The sequence below is a fragment of the Galdieria sulphuraria genome (genome assembly GCF_000341285.1).
Source record: "Galdieria sulphuraria unplaced genomic scaffold scaf_26, whole genome shotgun sequence".
Taxonomy (NCBI): domain Eukaryota; phylum Rhodophyta; class Bangiophyceae; order Galdieriales; family Galdieriaceae; genus Galdieria; species Galdieria sulphuraria.
In genome coordinates this window covers 39,774-57,420 of record NW_005178449.1, presented here as the reverse complement: position 1 = coordinate 57,420, position 17,647 = coordinate 39,774, and the positions used below count along the sequence as shown (strand labels likewise).

Here is a 17,647-nt window from a genome sequence, read left to right as displayed (position 1 = left end):
GAATTGACGAAAAAGTTGTTTTCTTCACTCAAGAGAAAAACAATAACTACGAGAAAATGGTCATGTAATTTCTCTCCATCTCTCTTTCTTGTCAAACATTCTTTCGAAAAGGAAAACGACTTTTTTTATTTTAACAACGACAACAAACAACTCTTATTGGACCCATACTGCTCCTAATTCACTAAGTTTCTTGTGTGCCTGTGCATAATCTTCAAAGAACAGGTCTTTGTTAGAAGCATATTCTTCCACAAGCTTCCTAGTTTGGGGGTCATCCAACAACGCCAAGTCAGAAGCAAGCCTCAACAACTGGGGATCGGGTTTCTACGAACTTTTAAGCTTCCACAAAAGAAACACAATCAGAAGTGAACAAACCTCTTTCAAAATCTCCACAAAATAAGAGTTGTCGAACACTAAGGGGGTTTTCGTCCAAGGACCCTCGAAACCTGAACGGTCCTATGATATATTAAGTGTTATGAAAACAACAGACCTATTCAAGCTAACCTTATGAGCTCGACCAAGGGTGTGCCCTCCGCTAAGGACAGTCAATTCTTTGTCGTTCAAACCCATACGATAGAACACCTTTCGAAGCTGAGGTAGTTTGTGTTCAGCGTCTGGAAGTCTTCCTTCCTCAGGACACTTTTCTGGACCCTCTGCGTCCCTTCTACCCATTCGGAAAGGTATCTTTGGACCTCCTGCATACTCAATGGCGACAACACTTGCTAGTTGGAACAAATCCGCATAGCCAATATCGGGAAAATCCTATTATAAGTTAGCAGTTACATAATCAAGAAGGAGTATTCCACAGACTTTCTTTATGGGAGCAAGTAAGTCCAAGGCGACTTTGAGGCCAGCGTTTGCTTTATGCTTTTGTTCAACGTCAAAGCGAACAGATCCGTTAACTCCACCAGTGTTGGTATTCACATCATATGTTCCGGCATCATGCCAAGCAATTCTTACCATGATAGGCATACAAGGAGTCTGTTTGTAAAGCTGTACGAGTCGGTCCCTGACCTGAGTTTCTAGTTCTTTAGTATTGACAACCATAGTTGCAAGGTTTGACTTTAAACTGGAAAGTTGAGAAAGTCCTGTATTTACTGAAGAAAATAGAAACTTTTGGCGGACAGGTTTCCACGCCTGACTCAAAAGGGCTGTGGACAATAATCGATAATTCATTTGAATTGTTACGAATAAGTTGAATTGGGTTACGGTGTTCAAAAGAATCTTTTGGAAACTTTGATTTTGGTCTTCATTCAGAAGAGTTGAGCGACTTTGTCTAGAAACAAGAGGAGGTAGTAAATGAGCATTTATATGTGTTATAATACTACTGGAGAGATATCCAGAGAATTTGAAAATATATTGATATACAGAGAATGAAGTGTCGCAGATAATGCTCCCCTGTTAAGTATCTATCTACTACCTTCTAGCGATCGCTACACGGGCTTACTTCCTTCCAAATTTGTTAGAATACACCACTGTCGTGAACCAACAGAACGGTAAAGATTCTCAGGAGGACCTTCTTAGCAGAAATATGCTTTTGTAGGGCTCCTTTCTCTAAATCTTCCAAAGGCGACAGACTATAATAGCACGTTTGAGAAGTTAATGTCGTCTAGGCCATCACTATTTATACAGAAGAATACCCATCCTTTGAGAAATGAGTACGGGTTTAAACTAAAATAAGGTATGGGTGGCTGCTCAAGTTCGTGTTACTCAAAAAAGCTTGGTTACTCAATCGTAATGTACAAAGTAAGTCAAGATAGTATAAAAGACGAATTTCACCCGAAGAGTCTCTAATGTCTTCGGTTGCATGTATCCAAAGACAATATTTCTTCTTGAGGCTACGACCTTGAGAGTTTTATTCTTCAGAAATAGTTCTGGCAAAAAATAAACGATGAGTATTTCCAAACTTGAACAGGCAACAGACAAAAAGGGGGTTTGAAAAGTTACAAAGTGTTTCTGTCTTAGGTTAACTTCCAAATAGATAAACCAGGTCCACTTTCCGACAGCCTAGTTTAGCGATTCGTTGAAGAAACGCCTTTGCTAGCAGTAGTCATATACTTCAAACATTTGAAGCTCCTACTTTTGTCACAGGCTATCGTCCATTTGTGTTTTAAGGTCTTTCAAACGATAAAGCAAACCAAAATGGGAGAAAAAATGTATCAAATGGCGCGATTTTCATTCATGCAAAAGTGGAAGTGAAAGAAGCTTATAGAATATGATTGGCCTGGTCTATGACTAGAAAGAGAAGTAAGAAGAAGGTCGTTTGTACGAATAGGCAAACTTTGAAATTGAGTTCCACATTCTCTTCTTTTAGCAGCTTGTCCACTTTTAAAGGTAAATATTGTGAACTATGAAGGGACATGTACCCAAACGAAAGCCTTTTCAGGTGAAACAGACACTTTAGCAAATGAAGCTCTGGGCAACCACTCTAGGAATACTTCTTGTGTTTCAGTTCAAGGAACTTGTATGATGTCCAAGGAAGATTTAAATAGTCGCTCGGTTTCTGGTCAAAGTTTCGACAATGGAGACGATATATCGAGTGAAAGTGGACATGAGAACACGAACGAAGGAAAACTGCCAAGAGGATTCGATAAGAAAACCGAGGGAAAGGCTTTTCGTCGAAGATGCAATAGCATTTCGGTCTGTTCTTCTCTGAAACACAGTCATCTGACAGATGGAAGCTTTTCAAGTAACTCTATGGAAGCTGGAGGCCATAGCAAAGACTCTCTAAGTGCCTCAAGTGTAAATGGGACAAAACATACCAGTATTCCTGAGTGTAAGTCGTCCTTATTGTCTCTTTTTTGTCGGCTGAGAATGTTGTTCAGCACCAAAATGGAGTTTCTTCCGTTTCTTTGAAGACCAAACGTTTCTTTCATCTGCCGAAGAGCTGCAGTCGGTAGAGTTTGAATCACCCACATATCTTGCGTCAAAAAGGAAGTCAGTCTATAACTTTTTACAGGTTTTTTAAATTTCTGTCCGTTGCATTGCTGATATTCATCTGGTTTTTAGATACCTTGGCATCTGGAGGCACTGTTGTTGCTAGGTGCTTCTGTCTGTGCCGACACTTTCTTATTTTTATTCACGTTTTTGCCAATACGTAGTTTGATCGCTCTCTGTCGACCCTTGTATGTACTTTATCAGAGGGCCATTCATCATAATTTGAAGAGCAGATGTACGTTGTCGGCTCACGAGTCGCTCACTCTCATACATCTGACTATAATGATATGCGTTTCAAGCCTCTTATTTTGTGCTGTGGACGTGTCGAGGTAAGTTTCTCCTTGCTTGCGCATTTTCATCTAGTAAATATTGTAAAGAGCTTATCACAACATTCGAGGTCAGACAGCAATCAAATTGTATGTATTATTCAATGTTATGGAAATTTTCGACAAGTAAGTAATACCGTGGTTTGAAAAATGTATGAATCTCAAACGTCCTCCAGGCTTCTTTGTAGTTTTGGACAAGATACATTCGATAGCTTGGCTTGCTCAGTGAATGAGTTGTGTCAGTTACAGCATACGGATAAGTACGCAGAAATTTCTGTACTATCTATTTTTTTGAAGACTTTCCTTATCTTAGTGCCAATGGGCAACGCTTGTCTTCTTTGTTACATGTTATATGTGATTCTATGCTTTCTTTTTTATATGTGGGCCTTCATAGCATTATGCTGATATATTGGGTAAGGACAGTCTCGTTGAATAGGAAGAGGAATGAAACTTGGCATATAAGGTGGTTACTCTTAATGTTGCTATTAACAGTCACAATAATGCCCTTTTAACCCTCTTAGTTTCCAACCAGTTTGTGGAAGTAAAGGGTTCTGTATGTTTGCATCGTGAGATTTTTCGTATCAAAAATGCTCAATTCGAATTTAGGTATTCAAAGCAATACGACTAGAAAACTTATTTCAGATATCATGTGCAGATTCAGTGGAAAGGTTTCAGCTATGTGTATTTCTCTCTGTAACATGTTTTCAGAGTCAAGGAAAGAGCATCATGTTATTCATATGGTTGTTTATGATTGATGCGTTGTTATTGTCCTTATTGATATGTTTTAGGTTGTTAATGTGGTTTGCAGAAACCTTGATAGATTGGATCAAACATGCGTTTGTGACCAAGTTCAACGGAATATCCTACAAAATCTATCAACAGTTCTCTTTAGCTATATGTATGGAAATTGTGCAGGTATGTTGCACGAGTTGCTGTATTATCGTGTTTGACAAGATTTTTTAGTCAAAATTGGAAAAGTCTAAAAAGGCGCTGGGTGTTGGTTGTTTATCGAAAAAGGTAAGTTGAATATGCAAAGTAGTTTATTACATGTTTTCTAATCGTGTGACAGATTGGCTTTGTCAGTCTTCCTTTAGGATGTTTGACGATACGTATGACGTGGAAAACATTCATAACGTTATCATGGGTTGGACGTATTTGCGTTTTATTCTTATTGTTGATATGGAAAGTGAGTCGAATCAAAGTCTTTGTTTTGTTGTATATGAACGGACAATTTTAGTTGCTGATTGATATATGTTTGACAAGTTTTGCAGTGGATACTTTGAAGAATAATATACAGGATACTCCAGGGGACTTGGCAGACAAGAATCATACTCTTGCCGAAACACTGCAACATGTGCGTCGCTACGAATTTATTCAAGGAAAAGGAACAATTCATTAGAAACTTCAAATTTTTTTGAATATTGATTCATGTTCGAAATGAAGATTGTGGACGGCGCTCATCTTTCATTATTATTGCAAGCTGGTACGATACATCGCCAACAGGAATGCCTTTTCTCTTATGTGTTGTTGGTATGACTGCCTGTATAATGTGTTGGACCTCCATTGTTCTCGAATCAATGCACGGATAGTTATTAGTCATTGTGCACATTATTTTATAAATAATCATCGTTCATCTTTATTTTGAGAATGGATACAATTGTATCATGTTGTGAAAATCATAGGATGAAGAATTTCCTTCATCACAATTGGGGAATTTGTTTCAGAACCGATGGGATCCTCCAGTTTTGTTTCCGTTCATCTCATCAAAACTTCAAACCAGCGACCGATCAACAGACATAGGTTTTATTCGTTGCCTCCAACAACCAAAACTTTCAATTGTAACGTTAAGAGAACGTTGTCCATCCGCTGTTGTTCGTCAGGTGACACTAGTCAGTCAACCACGACGGATTCACAAAGCACAACATCAGGTCGCGATGCCCAGGCTTCGAAAAAGCTATATCGAGTGATTGATTATCCAATTCATACGGAAGCTTATTTGGGTAGCGAGCATATACGAGAGTCTTTATGGAAGTATACTTATGAACGAACACAACGAGAAGAAGAAGCCGACCGTAACTTGGAACAGTTAGCTGAACAGTTCAATAGTTTGAAAAAACAAGTAGAAGATGCGTTACGGGAACAAGTAAGGGCTTCGTTTTTGGTTCCTTGGTAAAGTATTATGTTGTTAAAACAACCCAAGGGAGTGGATCCGAAGGAAGCTTTTCAAGAGGCTGATGCGATATTTACGCCTGCAGAAGAAATGACGAAGGATCCTATTGAAGCTTCTATTGAAAGGGGATGTCCACCGGATGATATTGATTTGGGTGATTATCCTTATATAGACGTTCCTGACATTCCAGAAAACTTGGAGTTGGAAAACCTGGGATGGGTAAGGGAGCTGTCAATCGTTTACTGCTAAAGTTGGAATACGAATGATTTTCTTTGAAAGGTTGGTCTAAAGGAGCTTGGAGCGAGTCCACTTCCCGAGATGATTGAAGACATTCAAGCTCGCCGAAGTGGTGTGGTTGGAGATACTCGTTCCCGAGTTGATGAAACCTCTTCGTTGGAAGAAGAAGGAGAAAATGGTGAAGATACAGATTTCGCGAGCACTTCATTGGTTCCTGATTTTGCTCGTAAGTAAAAATTTTTAAAGTTGGAGAGTAGTTTGTTGATTGGCCGTCCAAGAGGAAAACAAAGTGTATGTGAAGGAAGGTTTAGGTTGGAGAATAGGTTATGAACCATTTTCCATAGGAGAACAATGTGCAACGGTGAGTAATTTAGTTGCAACTCGTGTCAACCTAAGATGGAATACTTCAGGTTGGTTCCAAAGATTATCTTATTACTATGAATAGAGAAGAATTTTTCCACTTTCGTCGTCTTTTGATGTCGTTAGATCACAAATTAACGGATATGACATACCATTCTTCCGAATCGAGTGAAGCATTTTCCAATAGCCATTACGTTTTAGATGAACATGAAAAACTCAAAAGCACAAATGGCATGGAAGACACTCATTTTGTAGAACGTAAGTATTATTGTGTGAGAGAGAGTGTCGAGAAATGGAATCATATTTGTTTCAACGTGTAGCATATCCGATAATGGATTTGGAATCAGATGTCTTACGAATACAAGCATTTGGTCGTCCCTCTTGGTTTTCGTTGCGAATATTTTTGAAAAGAAAGCGTCCTGTTGAATGGTAAGTAGAGAGTGTTTTCTATGAAAGAGTTAGCAGCTGAAGGATTGACAAGTTCATGGGATGCGGAAGCAACTCAAGGTCTTTTGAAAGCTGTTCATGAAGTCGATCATGTAGCAAGTCTTTTCTAGCATAATGAATCACGAATAGGATAACATTGTTTTGATGAATATTTGGATAAAGCTGTTTAGTCTATTTGCTTATTTCCATAGCACGGTTATGTTATCTTTTTCAATCCATACAATTGGAGTGTGCGATGGCTGTTGGTTGGACAAAAGTTTTCAGTCGATGTACTTTGGCAGCCTTGTTAGGAACCTCAATGACTTGGGTTCACTACCAAGTAAGGGCAGAAGAACAACAGGTGTGTTGTAATATTCTTTTGTAAGAATATCCTGAAGTTGGAAGTAGGACACAACTGTGTTAAAGCAACGGGCTGCGATAGTCCTATCTAAGGCCAGGGAATCTCTGTCTTTAGAAGCGTTGTATAAACAAAAAGCTGCACAGATCATCGAAAAATATTATCAACGACAAGGTATATGGTATCGGTTTTCCGTGAATATTGAGTTGAACCGTTATCGTGACAGGACGTTCCAAGTCTGATACTTTGGAAACAGTCGTAGCGGAACCTTTGTCGAGTGGCACTGATGAACAACAAGGCATCCCAGCGTCAGCATTTTTTAGAGAATTGTCCAACACTTCCGTTCCACTTTGTGTACCTTTTGTTATAGTGGGTGGGGGAACTGCAGCTTGGAGTGCTCTAGAGGTTATTTACGAGAAAAATCCATCGGCACAAGTATGTACTTTTTCAAGAGTAAGCTTTGTTGATTGAAACTTGCTCATGGATACCTGTGTAGGTTCTGGTAGTAACAGAAGAGCCTTATGCTCCATACAATAGAACGCCTCTGTCGAAAGAAATGTGGTCGATTCCCACAGTATCAGTAAGCATCGTGATAGCTTTCTGTCATAATACGGTAATTATGATATAGGTACCTAATCAATGGCCAAATGCAAGAGCAGAGTTGGAGTAAGTGGTCTTTCTATGGAAATGATATGACTCTGAAATGGAATAGATACAAGTATCATCTTCCTGGTCAACCGGAAACTTATAGAGCCTCCATTCTCATGAATGTTTCAGTAACTCAACTATATCCCAAAGAGAATAAGATCAAACTTTCAAATGGAATGGAAGTATTCTATCAGAAATTGTTGTTAGCGACAGGAGGAAAGCCAAAGTAAGCAACTGTAATGTTGAGTTGCGCATATATGACGTAATTGCATAACTAGTGTATCGGAACTGATCAATAATTCCTCCATCGATCCATCTATTCATGATAGTATCATTACGTTCCGGAGCATTTCTGACTTTGAACGTTTGCACAATTCTTTCATGTAAGTTGTGAGTGTTTTTTCTCTTTATGTTGCTTACGTCGATTCTTGTTCTCAAAGAAACCCAAAGTATCGCAATATCACTATTCTAGGTGGTGGCTTTTTGGGATCCGAACTTGCATGTTCTTTACAAACTAGGTTAAATCAGGAGCATGAGAGAAATAAGCAAGTTACCTTACTATGCCCGGAAGCGGGTGTCTTAGGAAAGTTTCTACCCCGATATTTAAGTGATTATATCACGAAACAGATGCGACAGCATAATGTAGATGTTCGTCCTGGAGTTTCAGTCTTCGATATCGTTCCTACTACGAGTACTGTATGTGAATGTTTTGTTTTGTATGGCTACTATTCATTTAGCAAGTTTCTTTAGGATTCAAGCGACGAAACCCGTATCCAGTTGCAGCTTTTTGGTTGGAAGGATAAAGAACATATCACAGATCAAGTTGTTATAGCAGTGGGTATAACACCTCGCCAAGAGTTGGCTGAAGAAGCTGGATTAGAAATGGACCCTGTTGCCGGAGGTATTCGTGTCAATGCCGCTATGCAAGTTGAAGGCAATATTTATGCTGCTGGAGATGTTGCAAGCTTTTGGGATCGTGCATTGGGTAGACGTCGTGTCGAACACTGGGACCATGCAGTGGTCACTGGACGAATAGCAGGTGAGAACATGTCAGGAGGTCATGCAACCTACGAATGGGAATCTATGTTCTGGTGCGATTTGGTTGGTTTGAATATCAGCTTTGAAGCAACTGGAATGATTGATGCGTCGCTGAGAACTATTGGGGTTTGGAATTTGAAGAACACTTTCCGTCGAGGCGAGTTTTCAGATCAAGACTTGAATGAAGGAGTGGTTGTAAGTCACTAAATTTGTTTCACATTTTAAAATAAGGTTCTGAATAGCCTTTTTCTGACTCTTCTCCAGTGGTATTTAAGAGGGAATCAAGTTGTCGGAGCATTATTATGGAATAGAGAAGGGAAGGGTTTAGATGTTGCTAGACAAGTCATTGGTTGGGAGTATTCTCTTGAGTCTTGTCATTCTTTTTCTAAACTAGCAATATTAGGTACTAAATTCCAAATTTCCTCCGTGCAGGATTTGACCAATTTGATTCCCGTTCAAGATGAAAGTGGCAAACAAGCTCCTTTTGTAATCGATAGCAGTGTTTTGGGTAGTCACCAAACTGCGAGTCCTTGATAAATGGAAGGACGAACGTGTAGATGACAAATAAATGATTGATAAAAGCGCCAAGTTTAATGAAATGGCCTTATATTTGTTTTTGTAATGGAAGTTGATATGAAATGACAAGTCTGTGTTGAAAATTTTCATACGATATTTTGATACTATTTTACTTGAGAATTCCTTTTTCTTTGAATCCAAACGAACTGGAAAGAAAATTATGATCAGACATGCAAAATTGGCGCCATTGATGCGGCCATAGCATTTTTTTTTCAAATCTTTGGTTCATCTGGAATTTTCCTGATTTTGTAAGACGACAGAGTTTGTCAGAGTTCATTTCTTGAAGGTATCTTTGGACAGAATACTTAAGAATAACTTGAAGACTTTCATATAATCACTGTTGTTGTGCTCTCAGCTGTATTGAAGTCATTTTTCAATTCAGGACTTCCATAATAAGTCACAAAGCTCTCCTATCATTTGAGAACAAAATTCAGATGAGGTTTGAGAGTACTTAAACATCGCAAGCTTTCAAGTTTTTCTGAAATAATATTGTGAGGGAGATGCTTATGAATTCACAGATTGTTTCTCCCCTCCCCATTCATTCCGTGACCCTCTTTTTTGCTGATATGTGGATATTGCTGGTAAGAAATTTCTATTGGAAAACATAGGGCTTGTTATAGGGCTCCCTGTATTATTAGGGAAAGATATGTACTTGGATTGTTTTTTTATTGATTGGAACGTATCTATTACCTCTTATTTGGTTAACTTGTTTCTGTAAGCCACAAGACTTGAAGCGAAAATATGGTGCCACTTGGGCCTTGGTAACCGTAAGGATCGTTCGGATTTCCAAGAATAGTTGCTTGACATACTATAGGGTGCTAGCCAAGGTATTGGTAGAGCAATCGCTTCAAAGCTTTCGTCTCAAGGACTCAACGTGGTTTTGGTTGCTATCGACGATGACCAGTTGGAGACTGCAAAGAGACAACTGAAAGCAGAGTTTCCTCGTCAGGAGTTTCGTTCTGTTGGAGTAAGTTTTTTTGGAAGTTTTTTTGGAAGCAACCTTATTGTGACAAATCTTCAGGTGGATCTTTCGGTAGAACCTCACGTTTATATGAACAAAATTATGCAAGCCACTGAAGATATTGTTGTACAAGTGGTTTTTAATAATGCCGGATATTTATCTATGGGGTTTTTCAGACATCAAGATGTTGAAAAGTTGATAGGCAATTTGGTATGTATGTAGTTGAGAATGAGAAACTTGAGTTCTCAGTTACATTTGATTTTTTTAGGAATGCAATGCGTTGTCTGCTATTCGTATCACACATCATTTTATGAAACGAATGATTGAGCACGGTTGTCCCGGTTGTATTTGTTTTACTGCCTCAGCAGTCAGTTTTCTACCTTCTCCTTTTGCCAGTATGTATGGTAAGTTTGACAAAATTGATATACTTTGGAATAGATCCATGACCAGGCCAAAACTATCTAAGGAGCTAGTAAAGCCCTTCTTTCTCATTTTGCCGCATCACTTGCTGTTGAAGCAAGAGATAATCATATTGATATTGTAGCTCTTCATCCTAGTTATACCAGAACCCATCTTTATGCAAATACTCCCAAGGTATTTTCAATTTTACATTTTAGTGTTCATTGTTCTTATTATCGATGCTAGTTACTTATTCTCAACTTTTTGGATCGTTTTGCTGCCACACCAGAAGAAGTTGCAGAAGTATTGATTCATTCCGCTGGAAGAGTTATTTTGAGAGATACCGGAGGATATGCTGTGATCACGAAACTTATATCTCGAATAGTAGACATGGGAGTAATAACTTATTTTATGATGATCGCTAGAAAATGGCTTCCAGAATATCGAGCATTTTCCAAAAAAGCATAAAGTTTATCTATGGATTGGTTTTCCAAGTTGTTATTACACTTTTGTTACATGTCAGTTGAGTCATGGAAGAAATGGCAGACACGTGCCTTTGGGGATATTTTGGGAGGACTTTTGATTAACCTCCCTTTCCACCGTCCATTCGATTTTTTGGTTTGCAGTGTTCTCGACGTTTAGTTGAAAGATTGGAAAACCGAAATGACAGCTGCACAGTGTCGTTCCGAAACAAATGACTTACCTCATAACCATAGTACCCATATGGAGAGTGCACAGGGTTTCAAGGAGTATCTTGTTCCCCCAAGCGACTGTATATCTGCCTTCAAGTATAAGAAAGTACAGGTTCCTCCCAAAGATCTTAAGCTGTCTGATGTAATGCAGACTATTCCTAAAGAAGTGGGTAGATTTTACATGTGCTTGGTTTCTCCAATTATCTATATGTGCTAGGTTTTCAACAAAGATCCTTGGAAAGCCAGTTTCTGTGTATTGCTCACAGTAATTGCCTCCTCTTTAGGAATTTTTTGGATACACAAGTCTTCATGGTTCTTTTTACCTTTAGCTTGGTTTTATACCGGTACAGCGTGGACTGGTCTTTTTGTTATTGCTCATGACTGTGGTCATCGTGCGTTCGCGAAGAGTAGGCTCGTCAATGACATTGTTGGGACGTTATCTTTATTACCTCTCATATATCCATTTGAAGCTTGGAGAATTCAACACAATATTCATCATCAAAATACCAATCTTTTGGATATCGACAATGCTTGGCAGCCATTTCAGACCACTCACTGGGAACAAGCAACTAGTTTTCAAAAGTTGGTGTTTCGCATCGTCAAAGGACCTATGTGGTGGTTTGCTAGTGTTGGGCATTGGTTAAAATATCATTTCAATATGGGATACTTTAAGGATAGCCAAAAAAAACGAGTTTTGTTTTCTTGTGCACTAGTTGTTGTGTTCTTTTTGATAATGACAACATTCTTAGTCCATCTAACAGGCTGGTTGGGTTTTGTGAAGTATTGGTTAGTTCCATGGATTTTTTATCATTTTTGGATGAGCACTTTTACAATGGTTTGTATGATTCCCGACAGATATATCTGTTGCTTACCTGTGTACTAGATTCATCATACTGCACCGCATATTCCATTTCTAACTAAAGAACAATGGTCTAATGCTCGTGCATCATTGGGATTGACTGTTCATTGTGATTACCCTTTCTGGATTGTTTTGTTATGTCATAACATTAATGTGCATATTCCGCATCATATTTCAACACAGATTCCTATGTACAATCTGTGGAAGGCACATGATGCTCTTAAACAGAAATGGTCACCATATATGAATGAGGCGCAGTTTGGTTGGACGTTGTTATCAGCCATTATCCGAAGATGCCATATTTATGATGATGAGCTGACCTATGTTTCATTTCCCAAAAAGAATATTTCCAATGCAAAAAGTCTATAGAAACAGAATTGGATAGTAGGTCTCTTTATGACTTGGTTTTTTGTTTTGCGCAAGCATTTTATTTCTATTTTTGTCGTTGAAGAACAATAACATTGCAATTTCTTTCTTTTTGGTAAATAGATCGTTGCTTTCCATGAGAATATGGGATTGAGAAAGTATTGAACAAAGAGAATGTATTCCATGCTTTCCTATGATGTTGGTTATACAAGTAACACTCTTGCTTTTATATCCCTCCTCCCATATGGGAACAAGATATTATGTGGTAGCCACTCGACTTTAAAAGGAAATCTTGTTGGTTGTTCTGTAGTATACTCACATATTCCATTCAAGAATAAGCTTAACAAGGGTATAAAGCTAACGAAAAGTATCTTCTCGGTCAACATGTGCTCTCAGAATAATACTAGTAAAACGGAAATGAATCCTACGTCTCCTCCCCTGTCTTCTTCAACTTTTTCAGACACTCGGTACTTGGCCTTTTTATTGTGGAAGAATAGTTGGATTTCCTGGTGGGCACAGTTGGTATTATCTGTGATTGCTGGAGTTATTCTGTTATTCGCAATGTCGGTAACGCCCATTCGTTCTTCTACTACTTTGGTGCGGTCGTCTTTGATTGGTTTGTTATCGGCTTGTATAGCATTGACTTTTTGTTTTTTATCTGTGTTATGGACTTGGGGATATACACGATGGAGTGTCAAGTTACAACAAGGTGAAGAAACCACCACTGCGATGAATAAACTGGCATCTTCCATACAAAGTGGCATCCTATTGACCGTAGTGGGAATGTTTTTTACGGTTATAGCAGCACAAGCTATTGTTGGACGTTTGCTGGCTAAAATTTTATCGGCAGGACTTCAACCTTCTCCTTTGGTAGTGAATAACCAAACTGCTATACAACCATTAGATATTTTCATCGTACAAGCCAATACCAATATTCTGTTATCACAATGGATATCATTAACCTTTGGGTTGTGGATGGCACATAAATTGAAAGCTCATCGTGACAAAAAATAAACCAACGTGAAATGCATTCTTTATGAAGCAGTCATTATTCATGCTTTTTGGAGGCTGATAAACCACGAGAACGACTTGAAGCTATATCACCACCACTATTGGGGTAATACTGAGCCCAGTCATTCATATTATTACTGATCGATTGGTTATCTCTTGATACATTATAAACACCACCACTATTCTGATTCCAAGTTCCTTCCGGAACATAAGGACGATCTAAAAAGTCATCCGTATCATTCAATGCAGAGGAATATGCATTGTCCAAAACAGTAGTATTAGAAGGAGGTGGTAAAGCAGAGAAATCGTTCCAATGGGTAGTAGAACTATCAGGAGTCTTTGTGGAAGTTAAGGGAGCACTGGAAGTAGGTGCAGTAAAAATATCACTAGACCAAGAGTTTCCATGATGATTGGCCATCCCAGAAAGTTGTCTGGAAGGATGAGATACATTGGGAGATGTAGAAGGAGGAACATAAGATGGCGAAGACTTGGATTTGTTTCCCTTTTGACGTTCTTGAAGAGTATTTCTTAAATAGTCCATTTCCCATTTTTTGGAATCCAACTGATTGCGCAAGTGATGTATTTCTTCTTCCAAATCTTGATATTCTTTTTCCACTTGTGACCATTCAAGCCGGGTCCTTTCTAGTTCTTCATCTGCTTCACGTGTCTTTCGTACAAGATCAGATGGGTTCTCTTGCCAGGCTGCAGCTCCAGGTCCATAAGATGCATAGATAACTGAGGAAGATGGGTTATATGTTCGACTTGTCATATCAGGCATCATCGAGGACTGGGAAGTCTTTCCAGTTTTTCTTGCAAATGGAATCTTTTTTAGTCTTTCTGGATGTAAACTCGCTGGCAAAGATGGAGGCAATGGGTATCCTTGCTTCGAACCATTTACCAACGCCATCGCTATACGAAACTCGATATAGTCAAGTTTCCCATCCACAGTGACATCCGCTAATTCCCATATCCTTTTCAACACAGGACGAGGTAACCCTGACTCTGCCAATTTTCCAGCAACTTTGGAACCTGCCAGAAAGCCTTTTTTGGGTTTGTCCATTTCTGCAAACTGGTGATCTATTTTCTTGCAATCTGCAGGTTTTAGTTCCCAAAAGTCTTGTTGCATTGTTTGGTTAGGATAACTTGCAGGACCACCTTGTGGAGGAGGATGTGTCAAGTTACTAGCTGGATACATATTCATCGGTATTGGGGGATGTGACGGTTCATTGCTGTAACCTTTGAGTTCGGGAATCAAATCCTTCCCTATCAACTGCTTCAACGTCTTCTTGGATACTTCATAACCCAACTGTGCAATTGCCAACAGTCGAAGAGCTATGTAGAATTCGTCTCTACGCAACTCACCAGCACTACGATAGTCAGCAATATCCCAAATTTTTCTCAAAGTGGCACGATCCACGTTCACTGCTCGTCCAAAAAATTGCACAGCGTCTCTACCTAAAACGGTACCCGAACCTTTGGAAGCTTCACGAAAGAGCATTGCATACTGTTGTTGTTCTTGTTGGCTCAGTTGTAAATATTTTCGAATTCCTGGTATATTATGTGAGTTTCTAAGAAGCAGACAATTCTAGAGATGTTATATAGTTTTACCTTGTTCTTTGCCGTGCTTTGTTTCATTTCCGCTTTGTTCAAAAGTCAAGGCTGGAAGTGCGTTGGGAGGAGGTGCTTGTTGTTGTCTCATAGCGCCAGAACCAGGGAACATAGGATATAGTTGTTGTTGTTGTTGCGGTAAGGGATACATACCATAAGGAGAATTCATAGCATAATTGGTTGAAGGAACAGGAGGAGGTTGGTACATTCCATAAGGTCCTGCACCATACGTAGTACTTGTTCCTCTTCCATATTGGGAAGGAGGGTAACTTGGAGGTGCGCCATATGGTTGAGGAGGAACGCCAACTCCAGGACCACCTTGGTAATAATAAGGATTCATTTCCTACTAGGATAATATAAGAGTTCTTATTTTCACCAGCAGTTGTGTTGGATATCACAAAGCCTAACCAGTTGGATTCGTCAAACCCAAATGGGCATCAACCAAACCACATTCTCTAACACTGCAAAATGGAATTTGGGTCTTGTTGCTTCTTCCCTATCAGAAAACTGTAAACTTTCAAAAACAATTCAACACCACCGATCAAGTTGGTGAAGAGCCCATGATATATTGCTGTTGAGTTGCATATTTGTCCCGGAAATGTCTGTGAGAATAACTACACAACTTCCTTAAAGGGACAATCGCTCTAGTCAATAACAACTTTCGAGCTTACTTGTGATTTCATTGCAAAGTGACTCAGAAACTGTAACGAATTGAATGTCGATAAACTTTGACTATTCTTGTTCAGCTTGTTGTTCTTAGGAGAACAACGCAAAGCTTCTCAAGGAATGTCTGGTATTGTTTTGTTTGAATAACATTACATTATAAAGAACCTACTGATAAGGTTCAAGAGAGAACGATAGTTTTAGCAATAGTAGCTCATTTCGAAAAATTATCTCTAGGGTTCCTTGTGTTTTCTTGATAGAAATATGAATATATATTCATCAATCTGAACGATGAAAACACACAACTGAATTGCCGCATTTTAGATTCTTATTGCGACGAGATTGTATGGAGCAAGAAGCGCTATTGAGCTGGGTACAACTCCTTCCTGAAGAACTGATTGCAAAAGTGATTGAACAAGCAGCAGAGTGCAATTTAGCTAGTCTTTGTTTATTAAGAAATTGTAATAGGCAATTTCGAAACATTATTGACCGCTTTTTGTTGTCCAAGTTGGAAGAGTTGGACGCCCGCAGTTTTCGTGATCGGTACGTAAATATTTCTCAGCTCTATGCAACCTTTCAACGCTGATTTTACTCGATAGTTCAAAGTCTTGTGTATATAGTGTCGAGAAAGTTCACTCACTCAAATCTTTTTTGCAAAAATGTGTCCATATTATCAAACTAGAACTAACTAGAGTTTTTTATGCCGTAGACGATACCTTACTAGGGCAAATTGCAAACTCTTGTAGCCAACTCAAAGTGCTGGATCTTAGTTATTGTTATCACATAACTGACAAAGGCATTTCATCGGTGCTAACTCTATCAAGTTTGCAAGTTCTTACCATTCGCAGCTGTCCCAATATTACCAGCAAGGCTTTTCAACTGTGTTCGGAGTTGTATTATCCTGAAAATCTTACAACCCTGAACATTGAATGGTGCCCCAATTTGAGCTATCCAGTGATGTCATATCTGATAAAGTTTCGTGGATTGAAGTGTTTGAGTCTGAGAGGATGTGAAAGTGTATCAGATGATTGCTTCCGTGCCATAGCCCATTCTGAAACTGTACCATGTCTCCAATATTTGGATATTCGATTTTGTATGATTGGAGATGCCGGATTGATGGTCATAGCACGCCTCTTTCGACAATTGGATAAACTTTTGTTGGGGTCGAAAACACATAATCTTTGGCCTTGTGGTAACTGGACTTTGAATGGTGCCTCTGAAGTTGCTACGATTTTGCCGTGGTGTAAAATAATTTATTCTTAATATGTAGGAACATGGAAATACCGTTTTAACCGTTTTCATCATTTGACTTCGATTTTTCCAACTGCTTGAAAAATTGATATCTGGTCCATCCATATAAAAACCCACCCATTGTGCTCATAAGGAGCCCTATTATATATGAATGATTCAAAGTTGCACCTCCGAAAGTGAAAAGCCCGAACAAAGTTTGAAAAAGGGATTTGATATGTCCACAAACCATCGTATTCGTCGGTGTTGTTCTTTGAGAACATAAAAATTGTACGAAATTCAACGCGATACCAGCAACAGAAGAAACAATCACCAATACTACAAATGTCCAAGAAGTAAATGCATCGTATTGTGCGTATCGATATTCACCAGAGAAGAATACCAAAAAGATCAACAGGATGAATGAAAAGAAGCTATGATAATAAACAAGTCCAAAGATGCCCATATCACTCTCAACTCCTGATTTCTTCACAAGTACTAAACAACAGGCTTGTAATAGGCAGCTCAATAGGCCATACAGCCAACCATCAGCAAGACTATGTAAGTCACTCTTACTTGCCAAAATGGCTCCAAATATCATCATAATTAACGTTCCATATGTCTGAAGTGTATATATTTTTCCTAAAACAAGGTACTCCATCGTCACAGTGGCCAGCGGTGCTAACCGTTTCACGACACCATATGAAGGTATCGAAAGGTCGCGAAGTGAGTTTAGAGCAACAACAGCATTGGCACAATAAAGGAAAGATATAGGGAATATTCGTTTA

At 38.9% G+C, this 17,647-nt stretch overlaps 9 protein-coding genes across 10 annotated transcripts; 6 read left to right on the top strand and 3 right to left on the bottom strand.

Annotated features, from left to right (window-relative positions):
• Nucleotides 1-4: 4 nt before the first annotated feature.
• Gasu_32860 (L-ascorbate peroxidase) lies at nt 5-1,200 on the bottom strand. Its single transcript, XM_005705740.1, has 4 exons — nt 808-1,200; nt 502-759; nt 373-453; nt 5-321 (listed from the first exon to the last, which is right to left on the bottom strand). Exons 1-4 carry the CDS (start codon nt 1,171-1,173, stop codon nt 154-156), a joined length of 873 nt encoding a protein of 290 aa, XP_005705797.1. The 5' UTR covers nt 1,174-1,200; the 3' UTR covers nt 5-153.
• Nucleotides 1,201-1,230: 30 nt separating this feature from the next.
• Gasu_32850 (uncharacterized protein) lies at nt 1,231-2,170 on the bottom strand. The gene is made up of 2 exons (XM_005705739.1): nt 2,056-2,170; nt 1,231-2,004 (listed from the first exon to the last, which is right to left on the bottom strand). Exons 1-2 carry the CDS (start codon nt 2,062-2,064, stop codon nt 1,726-1,728), a joined length of 288 nt encoding a protein of 95 aa, XP_005705796.1. The 5' UTR covers nt 2,065-2,170; the 3' UTR covers nt 1,231-1,725.
• Nucleotides 2,171-2,210: 40 nt separating this feature from the next.
• Nucleotides 2,211-4,905, top strand: Gasu_32840 (hypothetical protein). 2 transcript variants are annotated; one of them, XM_005705737.1, is made up of 13 exons: nt 2,211-2,331; nt 2,384-2,773; nt 2,823-2,956; nt 3,007-3,263; nt 3,312-3,386; nt 3,437-3,520; nt 3,574-3,673; nt 3,724-3,813; nt 3,867-4,000; nt 4,049-4,175; nt 4,224-4,277; nt 4,330-4,446; nt 4,498-4,905. In XM_005705737.1, exons 1-13 carry the CDS (start codon nt 2,229-2,231, stop codon nt 4,657-4,659), a joined length of 1,827 nt encoding a protein of 608 aa, XP_005705794.1. In that variant the 5' UTR covers nt 2,211-2,228; the 3' UTR covers nt 4,660-4,905. The 2 variants fall into 2 exon arrangements, with proteins under 2 accessions (XP_005705794.1, XP_005705795.1); XM_005705738.1 differs by having other exon boundaries at nt 3,867-4,175.
• Nucleotides 4,906-4,950: 45 nt separating this feature from the next.
• Gasu_32830 (uncharacterized protein) lies at nt 4,951-6,685 on the top strand. Its single transcript, XM_005705736.1, has 7 exons — nt 4,951-5,403; nt 5,461-5,649; nt 5,710-5,893; nt 5,946-6,028; nt 6,078-6,285; nt 6,348-6,456; nt 6,509-6,685. Exons 1-7 carry the CDS (start codon nt 4,990-4,992, stop codon nt 6,582-6,584), a joined length of 1,263 nt encoding a protein of 420 aa, XP_005705793.1. The 5' UTR covers nt 4,951-4,989; the 3' UTR covers nt 6,585-6,685.
• Nucleotides 6,686-6,690: 5 nt separating this feature from the next.
• On the top strand, nt 6,691-9,245 carry Gasu_32820 (programmed cell death 8 (apoptosis-inducing factor)). Its single transcript, XM_005705735.1, has 11 exons — nt 6,691-6,814; nt 6,862-6,985; nt 7,038-7,246; nt 7,308-7,391; nt 7,440-7,477; nt 7,524-7,685; nt 7,738-7,842; nt 7,900-8,155; nt 8,210-8,692; nt 8,762-8,846; nt 8,901-9,245. The coding sequence occupies exons 1-11, from the start codon at nt 6,710-6,712 to the stop codon at nt 9,029-9,031; spliced, it is 1,782 nt and encodes a 593-aa protein (XP_005705792.1). The 5' UTR covers nt 6,691-6,709; the 3' UTR covers nt 9,032-9,245.
• A 305-nt stretch (nt 9,246-9,550) lies between these two features.
• On the top strand, nt 9,551-10,988 carry Gasu_32810 (short chain dehydrogenase). The gene is made up of 7 exons (XM_005705734.1): nt 9,551-9,654; nt 9,712-9,840; nt 9,888-10,040; nt 10,095-10,244; nt 10,303-10,438; nt 10,501-10,628; nt 10,680-10,988. Exons 1-7 carry the CDS (start codon nt 9,574-9,576, stop codon nt 10,899-10,901), a joined length of 999 nt encoding a protein of 332 aa, XP_005705791.1. The 5' UTR covers nt 9,551-9,573; the 3' UTR covers nt 10,902-10,988.
• A 22-nt stretch (nt 10,989-11,010) lies between these two features.
• Nucleotides 11,011-12,721, top strand: Gasu_32800 (omega-6 fatty acid desaturase (delta-12 desaturase)). Its single transcript, XM_005705733.1, has 3 exons — nt 11,011-11,291; nt 11,343-11,960; nt 12,009-12,721. The coding sequence occupies exons 1-3, from the start codon at nt 11,097-11,099 to the stop codon at nt 12,351-12,353; spliced, it is 1,158 nt and encodes a 385-aa protein (XP_005705790.1). The 5' UTR covers nt 11,011-11,096; the 3' UTR covers nt 12,354-12,721.
• An 8-nt stretch (nt 12,722-12,729) lies between these two features.
• Nucleotides 12,730-15,460, bottom strand: Gasu_32790 (epidermal growth factor receptor substrate 15). The gene is made up of 2 exons (XM_005705732.1): nt 14,970-15,460; nt 12,730-14,909 (listed from the first exon to the last, which is right to left on the bottom strand). Exons 1-2 carry the CDS (start codon nt 15,307-15,309, stop codon nt 13,399-13,401), a joined length of 1,851 nt encoding a protein of 616 aa, XP_005705789.1. The 5' UTR covers nt 15,310-15,460; the 3' UTR covers nt 12,730-13,398.
• A 470-nt stretch (nt 15,461-15,930) lies between these two features.
• Nucleotides 15,931-17,555, top strand: Gasu_32780 (uncharacterized protein). The gene is made up of 2 exons (XM_005705731.1): nt 15,931-16,175; nt 16,232-17,555. The coding sequence occupies exons 1-2, from the start codon at nt 15,979-15,981 to the stop codon at nt 16,893-16,895; spliced, it is 861 nt and encodes a 286-aa protein (XP_005705788.1). The 5' UTR covers nt 15,931-15,978; the 3' UTR covers nt 16,896-17,555.
• Nucleotides 17,556-17,647: the final 92 nt, after the last annotated feature.

Bases quoted from the DNA above. Each gene is read 5' to 3' on its own strand.
- Gasu_32860 (XM_005705740.1), bottom strand. From the start codon at position 1,173: ATGAATTATCGATTATTGTCCACAGCCCTTTTGAGTCAGGCGTGGAAA. The intron at 454-501 runs GTTAGCTTGAAT...AATATATCATAG, and splicing joins CCCTTGGTCGAGCTCATAAG to GACCGTTCAGGTTTCGAGGG. The intron at 322-372 runs GTTTGTTCACTT...AAAAGTTCGTAG, and splicing joins TTGTGGAGATTTTGAAAGAG to AAACCCGATCCCCAGTTGTT.
- Gasu_32840 (XM_005705738.1), top strand. From the start codon at position 2,229: ATGACTAGAAAGAGAAGTAAGAAGAAGGTCGTTTGTACGAATAGGCAA. The intron at 3,814-3,866 runs GTATGTTTGCAT...ATTCGAATTTAG, and splicing joins TTGTGGAAGTAAAGGGTTCT to GTATTCAAAGCAATACGACT. The intron at 4,447-4,497 runs GTGAGTCGAATC...GGACAATTTTAG, and splicing joins TCTTATTGTTGATATGGAAA to TTGCTGATTGATATATGTTT.
- Gasu_32830 (XM_005705736.1), top strand. From the start codon at position 4,990: ATGGGATCCTCCAGTTTTGTTTCCGTTCATCTCATCAAAACTTCAAAC. The intron at 5,404-5,460 runs GTAAGGGCTTCG...AAACAACCCAAG, and splicing joins AAGATGCGTTACGGGAACAA to GGAGTGGATCCGAAGGAAGC. The intron at 5,894-5,945 runs GTAAGTAAAAAT...TGGCCGTCCAAG, and splicing joins ATTGGTTCCTGATTTTGCTC to AGGAAAACAAAGTGTATGTG.
- Gasu_32820 (XM_005705735.1), top strand. From the start codon at position 6,710: ATGGCTGTTGGTTGGACAAAAGTTTTCAGTCGATGTACTTTGGCAGCC. The intron at 6,815-6,861 runs GTGTGTTGTAAT...AGTTGGAAGTAG, and splicing joins TAAGGGCAGAAGAACAACAG to GACACAACTGTGTTAAAGCA. The intron at 7,686-7,737 runs GTAAGCAACTGT...TTGCATAACTAG, and splicing joins GCGACAGGAGGAAAGCCAAA to TGTATCGGAACTGATCAATA.
- Gasu_32810 (XM_005705734.1), top strand. From the start codon at position 9,574: ATGCTTATGAATTCACAGATTGTTTCTCCCCTCCCCATTCATTCCGTG. The intron at 9,655-9,711 runs GTAAGAAATTTC...CTGTATTATTAG, and splicing joins CTGATATGTGGATATTGCTG to GGAAAGATATGTACTTGGAT. The intron at 10,439-10,500 runs GTAAGTTTGACA...AAACTATCTAAG, and splicing joins TCCTTTTGCCAGTATGTATG to GAGCTAGTAAAGCCCTTCTT.
- Gasu_32800 (XM_005705733.1), top strand. From the start codon at position 11,097: ATGACAGCTGCACAGTGTCGTTCCGAAACAAATGACTTACCTCATAAC. The intron at 11,292-11,342 runs GTGGGTAGATTT...TATATGTGCTAG, and splicing joins TGCAGACTATTCCTAAAGAA to GTTTTCAACAAAGATCCTTG. The intron at 11,961-12,008 runs GTTTGTATGATT...CCTGTGTACTAG, and splicing joins GGATGAGCACTTTTACAATG to ATTCATCATACTGCACCGCA.
- Gasu_32790 (XM_005705732.1), bottom strand. From the start codon at position 15,309: ATGAATCCTTATTATTACCAAGGTGGTCCTGGAGTTGGCGTTCCTCCT. The intron at 14,910-14,969 runs GTAAAACTATAT...ATAATATACCAG, and splicing joins AAAGCACGGCAAAGAACAAG to GAATTCGAAAATATTTACAA.
- Gasu_32780 (XM_005705731.1), top strand. From the start codon at position 15,979: ATGGAGCAAGAAGCGCTATTGAGCTGGGTACAACTCCTTCCTGAAGAA. The intron at 16,176-16,231 runs GTACGTAAATAT...TTTACTCGATAG, and splicing joins GCCCGCAGTTTTCGTGATCG to TTCAAAGTCTTGTGTATATA.